The sequence below is a fragment of the Aquarana catesbeiana genome, linkage group LG04 (genome assembly GCF_042186555.1).
Source record: "Aquarana catesbeiana isolate 2022-GZ linkage group LG04, ASM4218655v1, whole genome shotgun sequence".
Taxonomy (NCBI): Eukaryota; Metazoa; Chordata; class Amphibia; order Anura; family Ranidae; genus Aquarana; species Aquarana catesbeiana.
In genome coordinates this window covers 523,781,517-523,802,293 of record NC_133327.1, presented here as the reverse complement: position 1 = coordinate 523,802,293, position 20,777 = coordinate 523,781,517, and the positions used below count along the sequence as shown (strand labels likewise).

The 20,777-nt window shown below is 42.1% G+C and overlaps 1 protein-coding gene across 4 annotated transcripts in view; it reads right to left on the bottom strand.

The window, feature by feature from the left end:
* Positions 1-20,777, bottom strand: part of ADGB (androglobin) — a 505,879-nt gene that overhangs the window by 225,889 nt on the left and 259,213 nt on the right. For all 4 annotated transcript variants that reach the window (XM_073627819.1, XM_073627820.1, XM_073627821.1 and 1 more), the window contains 2 exons: positions 14,713-14,761; positions 13,832-13,976 (listed from right to left, as the gene is read on the bottom strand). In XM_073627819.1, the coding sequence (XP_073483920.1) occupies positions 13,832-13,976; positions 14,713-14,761 (194 nt within the window). The remainder of the gene's footprint in view (positions 1-13,831; positions 13,977-14,712; positions 14,762-20,777) is intronic.

The following is a 20,777-nucleotide window of genomic DNA, read 5'->3' as shown; positions in this document are numbered from 1 at the left end:
AAAATTACCCCTGACTCTTTAATTCAGCTTGTTTAATACAAAAGCTGCTAATGTTGCACACAATACTTTACACCTTGGAAGCAGGGACAGAATTGGGACTAAAGTTAGGACTGCATTATACAGAGGGGCCTTGATGGAGCAGTGTGACTTTCACATATACTTGCAAATGTTGTGTAACTAAAACCCTATTTTTATTGGAAATTGTTAGATAGTGTAATCTGTTTTTATGCAGGCTAGCTGGTAGGAATGCTGGGAAACATATTTTTGTTGGCTCTGTGCAAAGCTCTTCCATGTGCACTCTAACCTTATGCCGCGTACACACGAGCGGACTTTACGGCAGACTTTGTCCGGCGGACTTTTCAACAGACTTTCCAAATGAACGGACTTGCCTACACACGATCAACCAAAGTCCGACGGATTCGTACGTGATGACGTACACCGGACTAAAATAAGGAAGTTGATAGCCAGTAGCCAATAGCTGCCCTAGCGTCGGTTTTAGTCTGCCGGACTAGCATACAGACGAGCGGACTTTTCGACCGGACTCGAGTCCATTGGAAAGATTTGAAACATGTTTCATTTCTAGGTCCCTAAAACTTTTGGAGAAAAAAAGTCAGCTGGAGCCCATACACGATCGAATTGTCTGACGGACTCCGGTCCGCCGGACCAAGTATGCCGTAAAGTCCGCTCGTGTGTACGCGGCATAACAGTTACTTCTAAATTGGGCTGGTTTTAATTTTTGTTTATCTTGCTGGAATTGGCAAAAGGACACCTTCAGCTGCCATTGTGCTTTGCTGTGCATCTGGTGTGTTCCTGTGCCTGTAACAATGAATGAGCTGCCTGATGGCATACCTACCTTTGATTTATCCAGTGCCAATGGCGCAGCTATGGAATTGTACTTTAATTCTGATTGCTATCTCTTTCAGCAATCACCCCTTAGCTATCTTTTCTATTTTTATTACTGGGGGCTTTTTTGTCTTTAAATTTGTTTTGTGGTTATTGGTTTCTTTAGCAGTTTGGTTTCTTCCAGCTGCTGGCCTAAAATTCCTTTAGGTTGTTTAAAGCACAGCATTCAATAGTAATGCCCTGTACACACGGTCGGACATTGATCGGACATTCCGACAACAAAATCCATGGATTTTTTCCGACGGATGTTGGCTCAAACTTGTCTTGCATACACATGGTCACACAAAATTGTCAGAAAATCCGATCGTTCTGAACGCAGTGACGTAAAACACGTACGTCGGGACTATAAACAGGGCAGTAGCCAATAGCTTACGTCTCCTAATTTATTCTGAGCATGTGTGGCACTTTGTGTGTCGGATTTGTATACACACGATCGGAATTTCCGACAACGCATTTTGTTGTCGGAAAATTTTATAGCAAGCTCTCAAAGTTTGTGTGTTGGAAATTCCTATGGAAAATGTGTGATGGAGCCTGCACACGGTCGGAATTTCCGACAACAAGGTCCTATCACACATTTTCCCTCGGAAAATCCGACCGTGTGTACAGGGCATTAGTCCGTAGGGTTCAATATTGAGTTGGCCCACCCTTTGCAGCTATAACAGCTTCAGCTCTACTGGGAAGGCTGTCCACAAGGTTTAGTGAGTTTGTCTATGGGAATGTTTGGCCATTCTTCCAGAAGCACATTTGCGAGGTCAGGCACTGATGTTGGATGAGAAGGCCTGGCTCACAGTCTCTGCTCTAATTCATCCCAAAGGTGTTATATCAGGTTGAGGTCAGGACTCTGTGCAGGCCAGTCAAGTTCCTCCACACCAAACTCACTCCTCCATGTCTTTATGGACCTTACTTTGTGCACTGGTGCACAGTCATATTGGAACAGGAAGGGGCCACCCTCAAGCTGTTCCCACAAAGTTGGGAACATGAAATTGCCCAAAGTGTCTTAGTATGCTGACTCTTTAATAGTTCCCTTAACTGGAACTAAGGGGCCAAGCCTAATCCCTGATAAACAACCCCACAATATGATCTGAATGAATGAATTACATTCTTGGTATTTACTTGTTTATAGCGCTGCACTCCCCCTCCTTTTTTTGACCTAGAAAATAAAGAAACCAAACAAAACAAAACATTTTTTTCTGGTCTGCACATGTCTAATGACTTTGTAGAGCATAAACAAAACGTTTACATGTCGTAACAAAGTCACACTCATCCAGTCACATCAAAAAAGCATACAGTTGCAGGGTAAAGTCGCATCAAAATTGCATGGTTTTTAAGTTGCACAAGTGTGAATGGACATCTAATGAGAAATTGGCAAGTTACTGTGCAATTTCTATTTCCTGGTCAAAGAAAGCATATTACAGCTTCATGAAAAAAGCATAATTTACAGTCAGACATGCTCTGCCGGTTTATGTTGTTGCTGAGACTGCCCATAAAAATTGTACTGCTCTGTAACATCATGTAAGACTTTAAGACATTCCCCAAGCATTTTATTTAAAGCAGGTGTGTATTTTTAATATTGTCTTTGAACCAGCTTTAAAAGATCCTATCCCTGTTATACAGTATTTGGCAGTGCCCAACTTTATATGCCTTTTGTTTGGACAGAAGTTTGCCTATTAGCCCTAAAAATAGCCAGAATCTGCTAACAAGATAATCAAACCCAGGCTGATTCGCCCATCTCTAGTTATATACTGCAGGGCCAGCAGGATTTACATGACTGACCCCATCTCTGAGCCAGAATCTTAGGAATTTGATTATTATCTGGATAATGCTTGAACAAAGATGGATCGGTCTTTCTGGTTTGAAAAGCAGATGAAGGGCATTATCAAGGGCCATAATGTGATCTATGTGAGAGGTAATAAAACCTTTAATAAGTGTTACCCTTTCAAATTACTTGACATGCATGCATTTAACATGAAAAATATATTCCAAGACTGAAATGAAAAAGGAAACAGCTGATACCAGCACTGTGTTAGGTAAATCTGCAAAGAGCCAGTTTTTAATGGATGAAATTAATTAAAAAATGGCCCCCTTTTTTTTTTAGCAACATGGCTAATATATATGTGTTGTGGTGTGCTGCAGTGCATTGAGGTGCCTCTCACAATGAATGGTACCACATTGCACCGCACATAGAGCAGGTGTTGTTGACATAAACTATATTGCCAAAAGTATTGGGAGGCCTGCCTTTATACACACACACATGAACTTTAATGGCATCCCAGTCTTAGTCCGTAGGGTATATTGAGTTGGCCCACCCTTTGCAGGTATAACAGCTTCAACTCTTCTGGGAAGGCTGTCCACAAGGTTTAGGAGTGTGTCTATGGGAATGTTTGACCATTCTTCCAGAAGAGCATTTGTGAGGTCAGGCAAGCACTGATGTTGGATGAGAAGGCCTGGCTCGCAGTCTCTGCTCTTCATCCCAAAGGTGTTCTAGTGGGTTGCGGTCAGGACTCTGTGCAGGCCAGTCAAGTTCCTCCACCATAAACTCACTCATCCATGTCTTTATGGACCTTGCTTTGTGCACTGGTCTAAATCATTTGGTGGAGGGGATCATATTGTGGGGTTGTTTTTCAGGGATTAGGCTTGGCCCCTTAGTTCCAGTTAAGGGAACTATTAAAGAGTCAGCATACTAAGACACTTTGGACAATTTCATGTTCCCAACTTTGTGGGAACAGCTTGAGGGTGGCCCCTTCCTGTTCCAATATGACTGCGCACCAGTGCACAAAGCAAGGTCCATAAAGACATGGAGGAGTGAGTTTGGTGTGGAGGAACTTGACTGGCCTGCACAGAGTCCTGACCTCAACCTGATATAACACCTTTGGGATGAATTAGAGCAGAGACTGTGAGCCAGACCTTCTCATCCAACATCAGTGCCTGACCTCACAAATGTGCTTCTGGAAGAATGGTCAAACATTCCCATAGACACACTCCTAAACCTTGTGGACAGCCTTCCCAGAAGAGTTGAAGCTGTTATAGCTGCAAAGGGTGGGCCAACTCAATATTGAACCCTACGAACTAATGCCCTGTACACACGGTCAGATTTTCCGAGGGAAAATGTGTGATAGGACCTTGTCAGAAATTCCGACCGCGTGTAGGCTCCATCACACATTTTCCATCAGATTTTCCGACACACAAAGTTTGAGAGCTTGCTATAAAATTTTCCAACAACAAAATCCGTTGTCGGAAATTCCGATCGTGTGTATACAAATCCGACAGACAAAGTGCCACGCATGCTCAGAATAAATAAAGAGATGAAAGCTATTGGCTACTGCCCTGTTTATAGTCCCGACGTACCGCGTTCAGAATGATCGAATTTTCCGACAACTTTATGTGACCGTGTGTATGCAAGACAAGTTTAAGCCAACATCTGTCGGAAACAATCCATGGAATTTGTTGTCGGAATGTCTGATCAATGTCCGATCGTGTGTACGGGGCATAAGACTGGGATTTCATTAAAGTTCATGTGCATGTAAAGGCGTCCGCCCCAATACTTTTGACAATGTCAATGCCACCATGCACCAGTGAGAACAGGCCCTTAGTTTTCTTATTAAAATAATAATAATAATCATTAAATTCTTTCCTGAGAGGTCTTTCAGATTGACGATATAGTATTTTTAAGTACCATAAACTTGAATTAGAGTTGCATTGATTCTTCAAGGACTTTTTTTTTTCGCAGCATATGCTGCATCTGACACACTATACCTAAGCTTGGGAGTTTATGAAGACCCTAAAATAGATACCACATGGCTGATTCAATCTAGCATCCCAAAAGCAGCAGTTAGACCCCTTTCACACTGAGGCGTTAGCGCTTAAAATAGCGCCTGTAAAGCGTCTGAAAGAAGCGTCAGCTGCAAACCCAGTGTGAAAGCCCGAGTGCTTTCACACTGGGGCGCTGCGCTGGCAGGGCATCAGAAAAAGTTCTGCAAGCAGCTTCTTTGCAGCACATTAGGAGTGGTGAACTCACCGCTGCTAAAGCGCCCCTGCCCATTGAAAACAAAAATAGCGCCGCTTTACCGCTGACGCCTGGGGCAGCACAGTGAGAAAGGGCTCTTAACAAAAATTATTTTCTGACTGTGAATTTTATAAGAAGATTAATACTTTGTTCTAGTTACCATTTATTTATAAAATACTTTAATTTAACATGTATTATTTCCAGAGAGCCAGAGGGTAGGTAACATTCAAGGTCAATTATTTTCTTTTTTTGTGTTAGATGAAAAAACTTTAACTTGAAATAAGAAAAAAAAATCAAAGTTGGATAGAGTACTTTCATTGCTTAATTAAACAGATTAGTATTTCACACTGTTAGCGCTCTTCAAAAAGAGGTGAAGTATGCTGTTATATCGCTTCATTTCAGGTAGCATCACACATTTTATTTCTCACAATGCTTTAATACTTTAGTTGCACCAGTGACATACAAATTAACAGAATTTCATAAGTATATGCTGCTATCAAAACTAGCAGGTGTGTAATGTGTTATATTTTTCTTTAGGGTGTTGATTTATTAACAATAAAAAAAATAAATAAATAAAAAACACTCAAATATTTCTTATAACAACCAATCAATTTTTAGATTGTATTTGTTTTGTTCAGCTTAAGAGATGAAAGCTAAAGTGTGACAAAAGTGTCTGGGAAATAAAGTGTCTGTAAGGCCAACTAAGAGTATGGTAGCCACCCTGGCGGTATGATTATGTCAGATTTTTGAGTCTCAAAGCGGTACAATTGTTTTGCTTAGAAATTTTGTGTTTTATATTGCAGGCCTGTAATTCTTAGTAATAACACATTTAAATCTATCCAAACAAGAGTCACGGGTATGATAAAGTTTGAAAGACTAAATCATAAATTATAATAAATAACTATAAATAATTATAAAAAATAATACCGTATATACTCGAGTATAAGTCGTTCCGAGTATAAGTCGAGGCCCTAATTTACCACAAAAAAATGGGAAAAACTTAGTGACCCGAGTATAAGACGAGGGTGAGAAATGCACAGCTACTGTAAGTGGAAAAGAGAGTCAACAATGCCCATTTGCAGCCTCACTGTGCCCATTTGCAGCCATACAGTAGGTCCCCCGAACTTCAAACTCGGTAGTTAAGGGTTCCTAGATGCCCCCTAGCTGCAGCCAAAATTTGGGGTCTCTGAACCCAAAGGGTCCCGAAATGACATTGCTGCAGATGGACACAGTTGACCGACTTTGGGGCCCCGTATCTTGGGGCCACTTAGTGTTAGGAACCCCAAATTTGGTGTGCAAACCCAGTGGAACCATAAAATATCCAAAGCTGGGGTTTCTAGCACCAAGTGTCCCCGAGATACAGGGCCCCAAAAATCGGTTCAGAAAATGTCAAACACTTTTCTGCAGCATAGAATGACATTTTCCGAACCAATTTTGGGGCCCTGTATCTGGGGGCCACTTAGTGCTAGGAACCCCAGCTTTGAATATATTATGGTACCCGTTCCACTGGGTTTGTACACCAAATTTGGGGTTCCTAGCACCAAGTGGCTCTGAGATACGGGGCCCCAAATTCGGTTCAGAAAATGTCAAGCACTTTTCTGCAGCATAGAATGACATTTTCCGAACCGATTTAGGGGCCACGTATCTCGGGGCCACTTAGTGCTAGGAACCCCAGCTTTGGATATGTTATGGTACCAATTCCATTGGGTTTGCACACCAAATTTGGGGTTCCTAGCACAAAGTGGCCCTGAGATACAGGGCCCCAAATTCGGTTTGGAAAATGAAATTTTATGCTGCAGAAAAGTGCTTGACTCGAGTATAAATCGAGGGGGGCACTTTCAGCACAAAAAAATGTGCTAAAAAACTCAACTTACACTCGAGTATATACGGTAATATAATAATAATAAATTCACGATTCACTATTGCTCAATTCTGCAAGTGTTCTAATTTACTATCACTGTTTTCTAACTAGTCTAAAACCATTTTTGACGTAAAGGGACACTTTTTGGATGCCATGGACATTCTCAAGTTTCCAGACAGAAATAACATCGCATTAGGGACAAAATGGATGTGAAATGATTTCATACAGTAATGTAATATGTAAGATTACAGTGTACTGTATGTGTTAGGAATTTTGTACTCTCTGAATTTGCCGCTAGGCTCCACCCCCATGTGTCGTGCCGCTTGCATGGAACGGAGCTTGGCACACAGAGCATCGGGCGGAGGACACTGCGGGGGACATCGCAGGATCCTGGGGACAAGGTAAGTAACCTGCACAAGGATCCTGAGATGCAATCCCGAGTGTGGCTCGGAGTTACCGCTAATGGTACTGAAATTTAACCCCCGAGCCACACTAGGGAATACCGCCAGGGAGGTTAATTATGGATTGAGTTCAAGTAATATGCTCCTGTGTTCTCTGCAACATTCAGACATGTGACAATGGGGGTTATTTACTAAAGCTGAAGAGTGCAAAATCAGGCTCACTTCTGCTTAGAAACCAATCAGCTTTCAGGTTTTATTGTCAAAGCTTAATTGAACAAGCTGAGATTAGAAGCTGATTGGCTACCATGCACAGCTGCCCCAGATTCTGAGTGCACCAGCTATAGTAAATCTCCCCCAATGTCCCATGTACATAACTGCATATTAAAATGTGCACCCTTCTTTCAATAAATCAGACCCCTAATGGGATACTGTTGCTTAAAAGAGAAATACGGCCAAAGCTTTTTGGGTCTGGGTTACAGGAACACATTTTTGTACTTTTGTTACCCAGTATTAGTCATCAGAGGGCTAAAGCCCCCTGCCAGCTGATGTCACAGAGCCTCTCCAGGCTCTGGATGGATCCCGACAATAATGTTGGGATCCACCCAGATGCCTGGTCAACAGCTGGCTGAGCCTCCCAGTGCAATGCTGAGAGCCCGAGCCAGCTACTCCTGCTCCCTCTCAATGTACCAATGAGTGCTGGAGGAGCAAAGCAGAGTGTAGTGACTGACAGTTACCACTCTCTCCTCAGAGCAGACTGAGAACTGAGCGATAAGCAGCAATGTGATCACTCAATTCTTAGGCTTAGAGCGGAGGACAGCTGCAGCATCACACCGATGCTGCAGCTATAGAGGTGAGTATGTATGTTTTTGTTTTTTTTCTTTATTCCCACACTTCTCCTTTAAGTCTAACAGCTCCGGAGTTCCAGAGATAACTCTGGGAATTGAATAGCAAGAGTGTGATTTTCTACAGTACGTCTGTTATGGAAAAAAACATGTGGGCTGCCACTACTGACATCCTTCTATGAGAAATTATAGTAGCTTAGCTGTGCTTGACTGGCATACTTCTAAGGCACAGCAGGAACAAGCATGCTGTAAAATATAGTTTGAATAAAGTCTACATTCCATATCTTTATACTTGATCCAGGCCAGTCACTGAAAATATTGAAGTCACATTATCTGATAATCTAATGATAGACAGGACATTTTCAAGAGCATTTTCAAAAGGAAGAGAAGTGGTCAGCAGGGGATGCCGCCATACTTTCTCTTTTTTTAATTACAATGGTATAGACTAAAAAAACAAACAAATAAATAAATAGGCTTTTAGGTTTTTAATAATTATTGAATATGCATTGTTTGTAGTCTCATTTCCAGCTAGCAGAAAGAGTTTCGGCTTAATGTACACGGGACGTTTTAAAACCTAACCGATGTTTTAAAACGTCCGTTTTGCTGCGTTTACATGCCACGTTTGCATTTAAAAGCTCTTAAAAAAGAAACGCCTGTAAACGAAACGCAGTTAAACGCGAGTTACTGCGTTTACACGCAATTACAAGCTGTTACAGAACATCCGTCCTGAACGCATTTTTTTGCTTTCCAAAAAATGCATCTAAACTCAACTGCCTAGAAACGACTATAAACGACCCTGTGTACATGTACTGATAAGATAACATAGAGCAGAGTTCAGGGGCAGCTGAAAAAAACACCCAACTGCTCCTAAACGTAAATTTACCAGCAGCAGTGTACATGAAGCCTTATGCCGCGTACACACGATCGGACATTCCGACAACAAAATCTCGTATTTATTTCCGACGGATGTTGGCTCAAACTTGTCTTGCATACACACGGTCGCACAAATGTTGTCGGAAATTCTGAACGCCAAGAACGCGTGAAGTACAACACGTACGGCGAGCCGAGAAAAATGAAGTTCAATAGCCAGTGCGGCTCTTCTGCTTGATTCCGAGCATGCGTGGAATTTTGTGCGTAGGAATTGTGTACACACAATCGGAATTTTGTTGTCGGAAAATTTGAGAACCAGCTCTAAAATTTTTGTTGTCGGAAATCCCGACAACAAATGTCCGATGGAGCCTACACATGATCGGAATTTTCAACAGCAAGCTCACATCGAACATTTGTTGTTGGAAATTCCGACTGTGTGCATGCGGCATTAGGGCTAATTCATGCTATTTGCAGTGACAGACATTTTACTGCAGTGCAAAACATCAATTGTTTCTCATTAAGACCCCTTTCACACTGGGGTGGTTTGCAGGCGTTATTGCGCTAAAAATAGCGCCTGCAAACCGCCCCTAAACAGCCTCCGCTGTTTGTTCAGTGTGAAAGCCCGAGGGCTTTCACACTGAAGCAGTGCGCTGGCAGGAGAAGAAAAAATCTCCTGTCAGCCGCTTCTTTGGAGCGGTGAAGGAGCGGTGTATTCACCGCTCCTAAACCGCTCCTGCCCATTGAAATCAATGGGACAGTGCGGCTATACCGCGCTATACGAGGGGTTTTAACCCTTTTTCGGCCGCCAGCGGGGGGTTAAAACTGCACCACTAGCGGCCGAATACCACGGTAAAACAGCGCTAAATATAGCGCTGTTTTACCGCCGACGCCCCCTACCGCCCCAGTGTGAAAGGGGCCTTACACTGCTAGTGCTGCGCTGCAGCGTGCTGTGCTAAAATGCAGACATGCTGCATTTTATTGCAGGGCACCCTGCTGAATCGCATTGCAATGTAAGGCAACGCAGTACATCGCGCTGCCCTACATTGTGGTGAATGAAGTGTACATTTTTTATATTTCAAATAGTTTATTCAAAACAAAAAAAAGGGAACTGTGTTATGCGTGGAATCGCACACCACACTGTCTCCTACCGCAGCCGATACGCAAAGCTATCGGAGCTATGAATCACTCTGGTGGATCTGCGCTATAGTGTGAATTAGACTTTTAGGCTTCTGTTTACATGTTTTCCAGTGTCTTCTTAGGACCTACTGAAAAAAAGCCTCTTTACAGAGCTCAACAGATCTAGCAGAAATGTACACACACCTGAGTGAATGAAGCAGAACAGGTACTTTACTATGAATTGTATAGCAAAGAACATAACACATCCGTTTAAAATTAACAGTATTTAACTAAAATATGTAGGGGGTGGGGTTTAACACACCCAAGTGGGGGCTCACTCAAGCGCCCTAATACCTGTACTCACAACTTAGAAGAGAGCACACTTTATACACACAGTAATGCCCTGTACACACAGTCGGATTTTCCGATGGAAAATGTGTGATAGGACCTTGTTGTCGGAAATTCTGACCGTGTGTAGGCTCCATCACACATTTTCCATCGGAATTTACGACACACAAAGTTTGAGAGCTTTCTATAAAATATTCCAACAACAAAATCCGTTGTCGGAAATTCCGATCGTGTGTACACAAATTCGATGCACAAAGTGCCACGCATGCTCAGAATAAATTAAGAGACGAAAGCTATTGGCTACTGCCCCATTTATAGTCCCGACGTAAGCGTTTTACATCACCGTGTTTAGAACGATCGGATTTTCCGACAACTTTGTGTGAGCTTGTGTATGCAAGAAAAGTTTGAGCCAACATTCGTCGGAAAAATCCATGGATTTTGTTGTCGGAATGTCCGATCAATGTCCGACCGTGTGTACAGGGCATTAATCCTTCCTCTACGTACCTCGTCTTTATTGCGCACACCTCATATCTGTCTGCCCTGTAACTTCTCCTAATGGATGCAGCAATAATGAGCAGGTACCGCTGAGCCTGTACCATACTCCACCAGCACAGCTCCAAGCTCATGTCACCTCACTTCCAGTATCATTTTATGAGACCTCTCCCTGAAACAACAGATCATCTTTTCACAGGTTCCTGAGCTTCTCCATTCCCGAGGCCTCTCACTCTCTCTATTTCCCTTCCATGACACCTCAGGCTAGGTACATGAAATACCCCATGTTGTGATATTGGTCCTTGTATGTAAGACACAGATCACTAGGGAGGCCTTATACAACATAACAACAAAGTTATTTTAAGGAAGTAGTTAAATGTAACACATGAACAGTTCTCCAAAACATCTTTCATGCACATTCCTCTGCTCCCTTGTGACCCGTGAGGTGGTCATACCTTACACAAGAGAGCAAGTCCATTAGTTCATTTAGCAGCAAATTCCATATCCTTTAGAACACCAACTGGGCTCCCACAAGGGATGGTAAAAGTAGCAAAGTGGTGACTACATCCTCAGCAGCACCCTCCTTCTCTTCCCATGTGAGAGAAGCCTCAATCCACTGGCATAGATAGAGTTCCTCTTTTATATGCTTTGTCTAGAAGGGCGTGGCACTCTTCAGAAAAGCCCCGGAAAACCTGACCAGCAGAGTTAACGTTTACCGCCCAAAACAGCACCATTTCTGTTTGGCAATATTAACCAAACAGTGCTGCTCACACAGTAGAAATTACATTTAACCCAGAAAATAATGAGCAAAACCCACACAGCAATACCTCAGTAAGCTGCTCACAAACAACAAACTAACTTAAATTGACCGCTAAACCAAATTTTACTTTCCTCTTAACTCCAGTCCTCCAGCATATCTTTTAAAGCCCTACATTCTGGAAGCTTTGGTAATTAACAATCAAATAAAGCAGATAAAATTACCTGTACAGCATTAACCATATCAGAACCACAGCCTTCCCCTTCTCATAGGACATGAATTTGCTTGTGTTTATTTCCGAGGTGCAATGGTTGGCAATGGTCAGAACATGGTTCATCATATTTTCATGTTTCTATTTTAGAAGTTTCATTATAAGGCTTCAGGCATACTGGACGTTTTATCTGCTGTTCCTATGGGTGTTTGGTGTTTTTTTATCCTGCCTCTAAAGGCCCCTGCATGTTAGCTTAATGTGTCCATGCACACATACACACATAGGCGTTTAGAGGCAGGGACATTTAGAGACAGAAAAAAAACTTGACAAAACACTTGTAAACACTCCCAAATGCACCTAAGCACGAGGCGTGTTTAGCGCTTGAGCGTTAAATCATTTTAGTGGTCAAGCAATATTAATCTGGCCAAAGAAATGAATTACCGCCCAAGCTCTTGAAGCGCCTACATGCATTACAGTTTTTATCTGCCAAAACTCTGCTGCCAGGAGGAAAGAGTCTAGGAGAGTTTGTAAAATGTTCAGTGTGCCAAAGAAAAGAAATCTTGAGAAGAATTACATTTGACAATAGATTAGTCTAAAGCTACTTTTTTGTATTCAGAACAATCTTTTTAGCTGAGGAAGTTTAAAAACCTGCGGAGCCTTTGTTAATTGCGGGTGAAAAAAACAACAACCGTCAACCATAGTTTTATCAGATTTACATACCGTATTTATCGGCGTATAACACGCACTTTTTTCCCCTTAAAACCAGGGGAAAATCGCAGGTGCGTGTTATACGCCGATCCCCTGCGATCCCGACCTGTCACATTTGCAAAATCGCCGACCGCGATTTGAAAATGGCGCGGCCGGCGCCGAAATACACAGAGCCGGTCCTCGGCTCTTTCCGGCGGCTCTCGTTCATTTTCGGCTCCACTCGTAGTCCCGAGCGGAGCTATCCGAACCTACTCGGCTAGGTTTGGATAGCTCCGCTCGGGACTACGAGTGGAGCCGAAAGTGAACGAGAGCCGCCGGAAAGAGCCGAGGACCGGTACTGTGTATTTCGGCGCCATTTTCAAATCGCGGTCGGCGATTTTGAAGCCCAGAATGGCTGGGATCACTGGGGAAGGCTGCACTAGGGAAGGCTGCACTGGGGAAGGCTGCACTGGGGAAGTCTGCACTGGGGAAGTCTGCACTGACAAGGCTGCACTGGGGAAGTCTGCACTGACAAGTCTGCACTGGGGAATTCTGCACTGACAAGGCTGCACTGGGGAAGTCTGCACTGACAAGGCTGCACTGGGGAAGGCTGCACTGGGGAAGGCTGCACTGGGGAAGGCTGCACTGGGGAAGTCTGCACTGACAAGGCTGCACTGGGGAAGTCTGCACTGACAAGGCTGCACTGGGGAAGGCTGCACTGGGGAAGTCTGCACTGACAAGTCTGCACTGGGGGAAGTCTGCACTGACAAGTCTGCACTGGGGAAGGCTGCACTGACAAGGCTGCACTGGGGAAGGCTGCACTGGGGAAGGCTGCACTGACAAGGCTGCACTGGGGAAGTCTGCACTGACAAGGCTGCACTTGGGAAGTCTGCACTGACAAGTCTGCACTGGGGAAGTCTGCACTGGGGAAGTCTGCACTGACAAGGCTGCACTTGGGAAGTCTGCACTGACAAGTCTGCACTGGGGAAGTCTGCACTGACAAGGCTGCACTGGGGAAGGCTGCACTGACATGGCTGCACTGACAAGGCTGCACTGAGAAGGCTGCACTGAGAAGGCTGTAATGATGGGCATTTAAATGTAAGTTTTTTTTCCCTTCAACTTCTCTCCTAAAAGTTTTTTTTTCCTTAAAATTCCCTCCTAAATTGGGGTGCGTGTTATACGCCGGTGCGTGTTATACGCCGATAAATACGGTATATTATAGATTTGTGGATTAGGCTGACATTAGCAAAAAATAATAATAAATATTTCGTATGTTCACTCAATAAAAATGATGAAACAAAAAAAATTATTATAATCATAATAATATTAATAATACTCACTGAAAACATTTGCAAAAGTCAGAAAAATCCATCCAAATTTGTTTTGGGACTTCCTTTACTTCCACAGAGCCTCCTTCTTTCTCTGTGAAGAGTAGTGGCTGGCTTGACATGTCTGTTTGAATATCACCAGCAACAATTTCACTTTCTATGAGAATAACAGACACAGCATGAGAATATTCTGGTCAAAAGAAATGCAACGCTGCCTGTTTTTAAAAAGAAAATACACTAGCATTATGTCTGCCATCAACAATATGGGATCATTTTTGGTAATCAGTCCTATTTCTAAGGTTTAAAAGTCTTATTTCTCCAAATCCAGAATTTTTTTATGAGCTATTTTCTGTGAATGTCCAATTTAAGAAGTGCCTGCATGTTCATTGGAGAGAGATCCCCTCACTTCCTCTTCCGGGGCCACATCAGGTGACAAGAAGAAGTTAGGGAAATTTTTTTTTTGACAGTGCTTTAACAGAAAAGGTGTCTTCGCTGGAGTGCCCAACAGCAGGGACTGATGTAAATAGTTAGGTGTGTAGTATACAACACCTCATGTATTCCAGTGCTATATAAATAAGAGATATTACAAAAATGTATTATTTTCTCAACAGATACTTATCTGCTAAATGAAACCTATGATACCAGCCCAGTTTTATATTAGCAAATCATACCATCTATTCTCTGACTCACTATCTTGTTTCAGGGTGAAATGGTTCATTGGACAGGGTGGGAAGGAATGATTAGACCACCTATGCCATTGGTGCTGACAGGCTGCTAATAATCCTTTAGCTGTTATTTTATTGAGCTGTTCTTTACTAGTAAAAAACATATTTCACAAAATTTTAAAACTTACTGTATATCTAATAATTACTTAAATCATATTAAAATGTTACCTGTCAAGTTGGTCGGTGTGGGTATTTTGTCTTGACTAGTAGAAGTTACCTGTAGACATTAAAAAAGAGTTCCTTTAAAGGCTGTGCATAATTAAAGACTTGCAATATCACTAGAAATCATGTACATTGGATGCTTAGATCCCATAATGCATATCAGTGGTTTAGATTGCTCTTACATTCGGGTTGAGACTTGCATAGTGAATGGGACAGGAGGATCTAGAACACACAACAGGCGGGCAGAAATCACCACAACACCAGACTGACAGGAACAAAGTCAGTATCTGTGGGAGCAAATACTGTTATGCCTCGTACTCAGGATCGGACTTTCCGACAACAAAACCGTGGAATTTTGTCCGAAGGGCGTTGTCTCAAACTTGTCTTGCATACACACGATCACACAATTGTTGACCAACAATTCCGAACGTAGTGACGTACTAGATGTACTACGTGGTTTTTCAGCTCTTTAGTGCCACCCTTTGGGCTCCTTCTGCTAATTTCGTGATAGTAGAAGTTTGGTGAGTGTTGATTCGCGCTTTTCTTTTCGCGCTTTTCTTTTCGCGCTTTTCAGTTTGCGTTTTTCATTTCATGCTTTTCAGTTTGTTTCTTGAACGGCCATTCGTCAATCAGCCATGTTACGGAATCAGAGGAGATGACGTGTTATTTATTATTGGCCTTGGAGTTATTGCTTTGACATTTTTTTTTTGGTTGAATAATGATTTGATGTGGTATATTTTCTATATTTTTGGATGCATAGAATGCACTTTTTGGTTAAGTTCTATTGGCAGATATCATGTCTAATTTTGTTTTCTTTTTTTAATGCACAATAAAAAAAAAAAATTGTGTAGAATAATACTTGGCTATGTGTTTTACTTCAAATGACATTTTGGGAGTAGGCAGTTACATTTTAAAAAATACAATGTAAAATTGACAAGGGACACCAACATAGTTGTATCTTTTATCTTAAAATCTACTGGATAATGGTGTTGTGTTAACTTGCCCAAATAAAAAAAAAAAAAAAAGCATAATAATATTATTCTTGATATCACTAGAAAAGAAAAAGCCTTTGAAAATTTGTTTGCAATAACTCCATCAGTATCGCCAGCAAAGCAGCTTCATTATTATCCCATTAACCACTTAAGGACCAGGCCTCTTTTTTTAGATGTGTTGTTTACATGTGTGGTTTGAACACGGTTTTCATATGCAAGCGCTACTCACGTATGCGTTCACTTCTGCACGTGAGCTTGGCGGGACGGGGCGCGTTTAAATATTTTTTTTCTTATTTATTTTACCTTTTATTTTTACACTGTTTAAAAAAAAAAAAGTGTCACTTTTAATCCTATTACAAGGAATGTAAACATCCCTTGTAATAGAAAAAAAGCATGACAGGACCTCTTAAATATGAGATCTGGGGTCAAAAAGACCTCAGATCTCATAATTAAACTAAAATGCAATAAAAAAAAAAAAAATTAAAAAAAATTTGTCATTTAAAAAAATTATTTAAAAAAAAATGGCCCTTTAAGAGCTGTGGGCAGAAGTGACGTTTTGATGTCGCTTCCGCCCAGCAGTGTCATGGAGACGGGTGAGGGCCATCTTCCCTTCACCCGTCTCCATGCACAGTGAGAGGACTTAATCGCCTCTGCCGCTGCCAATGGCTCCGGTAAGCGGCGGAGGGCACCAGAGCGTGGCGGGAGGGGGCCCTCTCCCGCAGCCGATAAAAGTGATCTTGCGGCGAATCCGCTGCAGAGACCACTTTTATCCTGTAGACAGCTGAACACGGGGATACTGGGGTTATGGCAGCTAGCTGCTGCCATCCCAACGATATCGACGTATATCGGCGCTCGGTTTAAAGAAGAAGAGAATGTGCGCTGCATTTCGAGATTTCATAATTTGCCACGTCACAAATGTTAATTCTCCATTACCAACGCTAGTTTACAAGACCAACCGCTTCTGGCTTGTCCTTGCCTCCGATCATGCGTGTTTGTACTTTGGACTTTTGTCCGATGGACTTGTGTACACACGATCGGAAAATCCGACAACAATTGTCCGATGGAGCATACACACAGTTGGATTTTTCGCCAACAGCCTGACATCGAACATTTCCTGTCGGAAAGTCTGATCGTGTGTACGGGGCTTTAGAGTATCCACACTACACCTCTAAAGTTTCACTGTTGTGTAGACTTTTTTTTTAAAGTAGATCCCTTCTCAAATTTTAGAAAATAGTTTAAAGTCTAGCTGGACTGTACAAATAGAGTGACAGCTAGAGTGACGAGCTAAAATACTTGTTACTGGGGAAAATGCTACCCTATAAGCGAGCAGAAATAGCTGCTGGATGGGAGGATCAGAAGCAGTGGCAGAACTACCAGGGTCATAAAAGTTGCACTTGCGACTGGGGCCTGGCGTTCCACCAGCATAGGGGGGCCAGCTGTGGTGCTATAAGGCTCGGTTTACACTGCTGCAACCCCAAAGTAATGTGATTTTCTTGCGATTTCCTTGGAAACTGCTTGTGACTTTTTTGATTTTATATTGCAATCTATGGCACTCAAATCACACTAAAGTTGCAGAAAAGTGGTGCAGCAACCTTTTTTTTGTTGCTGCTACTTGAGACACATTGATTAAGATGGCGCCCATTAACCACTTGCCGCCTACCCACTGTCAAATGACAGAGGGCTGGTGCGGCTCTCGTTCTGGATGGACGTCATATGACAGCTCTCTTCGCCTCACACTGACAGAGTGTGGCGAGGAGAGCCAATCAACGGCATCTCCTCGCAGTGGAGAACAGGGTAGGTAATCAGGGCACTGATCATCCATGCCCTGATTGCAGTAAAGCCCCAGCAGTGCCACCATCAGTGCCCATGAGTACTACCAATTAGTGCCCATGAGTGTCCATCAGTGACACAAATAAGTGCCCGTCAGTGACAAAAATCAGTGCCCAAATCAATGCTCATTACTGGTGGCAGTCAGTGCTGCCTTTTAGTGCCCATCAGTGCTGCCCATCAGTCCTGCACATTAGTGCCCATCAGTGTTGCCCATCATTGCTGCTTATCAGTGCTGCCTATCTGTGCTGCCTATCAGTGCCCACCAGTGCTGCCTATCATTGCCCATCAGTGCCGCCTATAAGTGCTCATCAGTGCCGCATATCAATGCCACCTATCAGTGCCCATCAGTGCGGCATAATAGTGCCTCATCAGTGCCACCTAATCAGTGCCCATAAGTGCCACCTCATCAGTGCCCATCAGTGCCGCCTCATCAACGCATCACTTATTTACAACATTTACTGACTGAAACTAGTGCCCTGTACACACAGTCAGATTTTCCGACGGAAAATGTGCAATCGGAGCTTGTTGTCAGAAATTCCGACCGTGTGTGGGCTCCATCGGACTTTTTCCATTGGAATTTCCGACACACAAAGTTTGAGAGCTGGCTCTAAAATTTTCCAACAACAAAATCCGTTCCTGTAAATTCCGATCCTGTGTAGACAATTCCAATGCACAAAGTGGCACGCATGCTCAGAATCAAGCAGAAGAGCCGCACTGACTATAGAACTTCATTTTTCTCGTTGTACGTGTTGTACGTCACCGCGTTCTTGATGTTCAGAATTTCCGACAAGATTTGTGTGACCGTGTGTATGCAAGACAAGTTTGAGCAAACATCCGTCGAAAAAAATCTGATGGATTTTTTTGATATAATGGGTTACTATTTCATTATAAAGCCCAGCAACATTTTTTGAACTTCAAGGCTACATTTGAAAGCAAATAAATTTTAACATTCTTCAAGCAGTGTTAAACTTAAACGCAAACATTTATTATATTGCAGCTTACCAATTTTTAGATGTGGTGGCTGCATTAGTTTTCCTTTTCAGGTTTTATTTCCTTTATTTTTACCTGGTGATCTAGCCAGTAAGTCTCTTGTTTTTTTCAACAGAACAACCTGTCCTGTAGATGTAACAGTTAGAAGGATGAGACAAAAGATTTAACACTGATAGATGTGCTTGCGATGATCACTTTTTGTTTATTTATGTAAAAACCTTTATTCCAATACAGGAACACGACTGCTGCTCTATCTGTTTATAATGTCTTAGCTGCAGTTCAGCTTTGATTTGTTAGGCTTGGTTCACATATATGCGAATTGAATGCATTTTTACGGGGCAGCCATGGTACACTTTTTAAAAGGGTCCTCTGGGTTTTTAGGTCTGGTTCAGGTGCAATTTCAGGTAAAAATGTGCACCTGAGTCGCACCTGAATCGCGCTTGGGCCTGTAACCAGAAACACACCGGACTGCCGCACTGAAACCACGGCCATATATACAGTCGTGCTCAAAAGTTTGCACACCATGGCAGAAATTGTGAAATTTTGGCATTAATATTGAAAATATGACTGATCATGCCAAAAAACTGTCTTTTATTTAAGGATAGCAATCACATGAAGCCATTTATTATCAAATAGTTTTTTGGATCCTTTTTAAATCATAATGATAACAGAAATCACTCAAATGGCCCTGATAAAAAGTTTACATACCCTGGAATGTTTGGCCTTGGTACAGACACAGAAGGTGGCACACACAGGTTAAAATGACAATTAAAGGTTAATTTACCGAATTTGTGGCTTTTTAAATCATAATTAGTGCCTGTGTATAAATAGTCAATGAGTTTGTTAGCTCTCACATGGATGCACTAAGCAGGCTAGACACTGAGCCATGAGGAAATAGAAAAGAACAGTCAAAAGACCTGCGTAACAAGGTAATGAAACTTTACAAAGATGGAAAAGGATATAAAAATATATCCAAAGCTTTGAATATGCCAGTCAGTACTGTTTAATCACTTATTAAGAAGTGTTAAATTAGGGGCTTTTTTGATAACAAGCCAAGGTCAGGTAGACCAAGAAAGATTGCAGCCACAACTGTCGGAAGAATTGCTCAGGATACAAAGAAAAACCCACAGGTAACTGCAGGAGAAATACAGGTGGCTCTCCACAAAGATGGTGTGGTTGTTTTTAAGGAGCAGCCTTTACTGCGCCAATGCCACAAAAAAGCCAATGAGGCATGTCAGGGTATTGTTGGGCATATTGTAACCAGGCTTTTTTGTGGAACTTGTAAAGTAAAGACTTCTTTCTGGCAACTTGACCATGCAGCTTTTTTTTGTTCAAGTATCATCGTATTGTGCTCCTTAAAAACAACCACACCATCTTTTTCCAGAGCAGCCTGTATTTCTCCTGAGGTTACCTGTGGGGTTTTCTTTGTATCCCGAACAGTTCCTGTGGCAGTTGTGGCTGAAAACTTTTTTGATCTACCTGACCTTGGCTTGGTATCAAGAGATCCCCAAATTTTCCACTTCTTATTAAGTGTTTGAACAGTACTGACTGGCATATTCAAGGCTTTGGATATCTTTTTATATCCTTTTCCATCTTTGTAAAGTTTCATTACCTTGTTAAGCAGTTCTTTTGACTGTTCTTTTCTACCTCCTCATGGCTCAGTGTCTAGCCTGCTTAGTGCATCCATGTGAGAGCAAACAAACTCATTGACTATTTATACACAGACACTAATTGTGATTTAAAAAGCCACAAATGTGGGAAATTAACCTTTACTTGCCATTTTAACCTGTGTGTGCCACCTTCTGTGTCTGTACCAAGGCCAAACATTCCAGGGTATGTAAACTTTTTATTAGGGCCATTTGAGTGATTTCTGTTATCATTATGATTTAAAAAGGATCCAAAAAACTACGTGATAATAACTGGCGTCATATGAATGGTGTATAGCTGCATTACATATGTGGATTACATTCATTTACTATACACCATTCACATTTAAAGAGGCACATGTATGATCTTTAATTATTGATAAAAACAATGTTTTTTTTAATAATTAGGTTAATGTATATTGTGTAGGGGGAATTTAATTTTATTATTTTATGAATATGTTGGGGAATAATGTGTGCTGATTTGTGTTAAACTTTTGTATTTTATGCTTCCTCATACTGTAATCCCGCTACATCACGTGAGATTACAGTGAGAGGAGTTCCCGGCGTTTGTAGATCGCTTCTCAACTCAACATGAGAAGCGATCTACAGACTT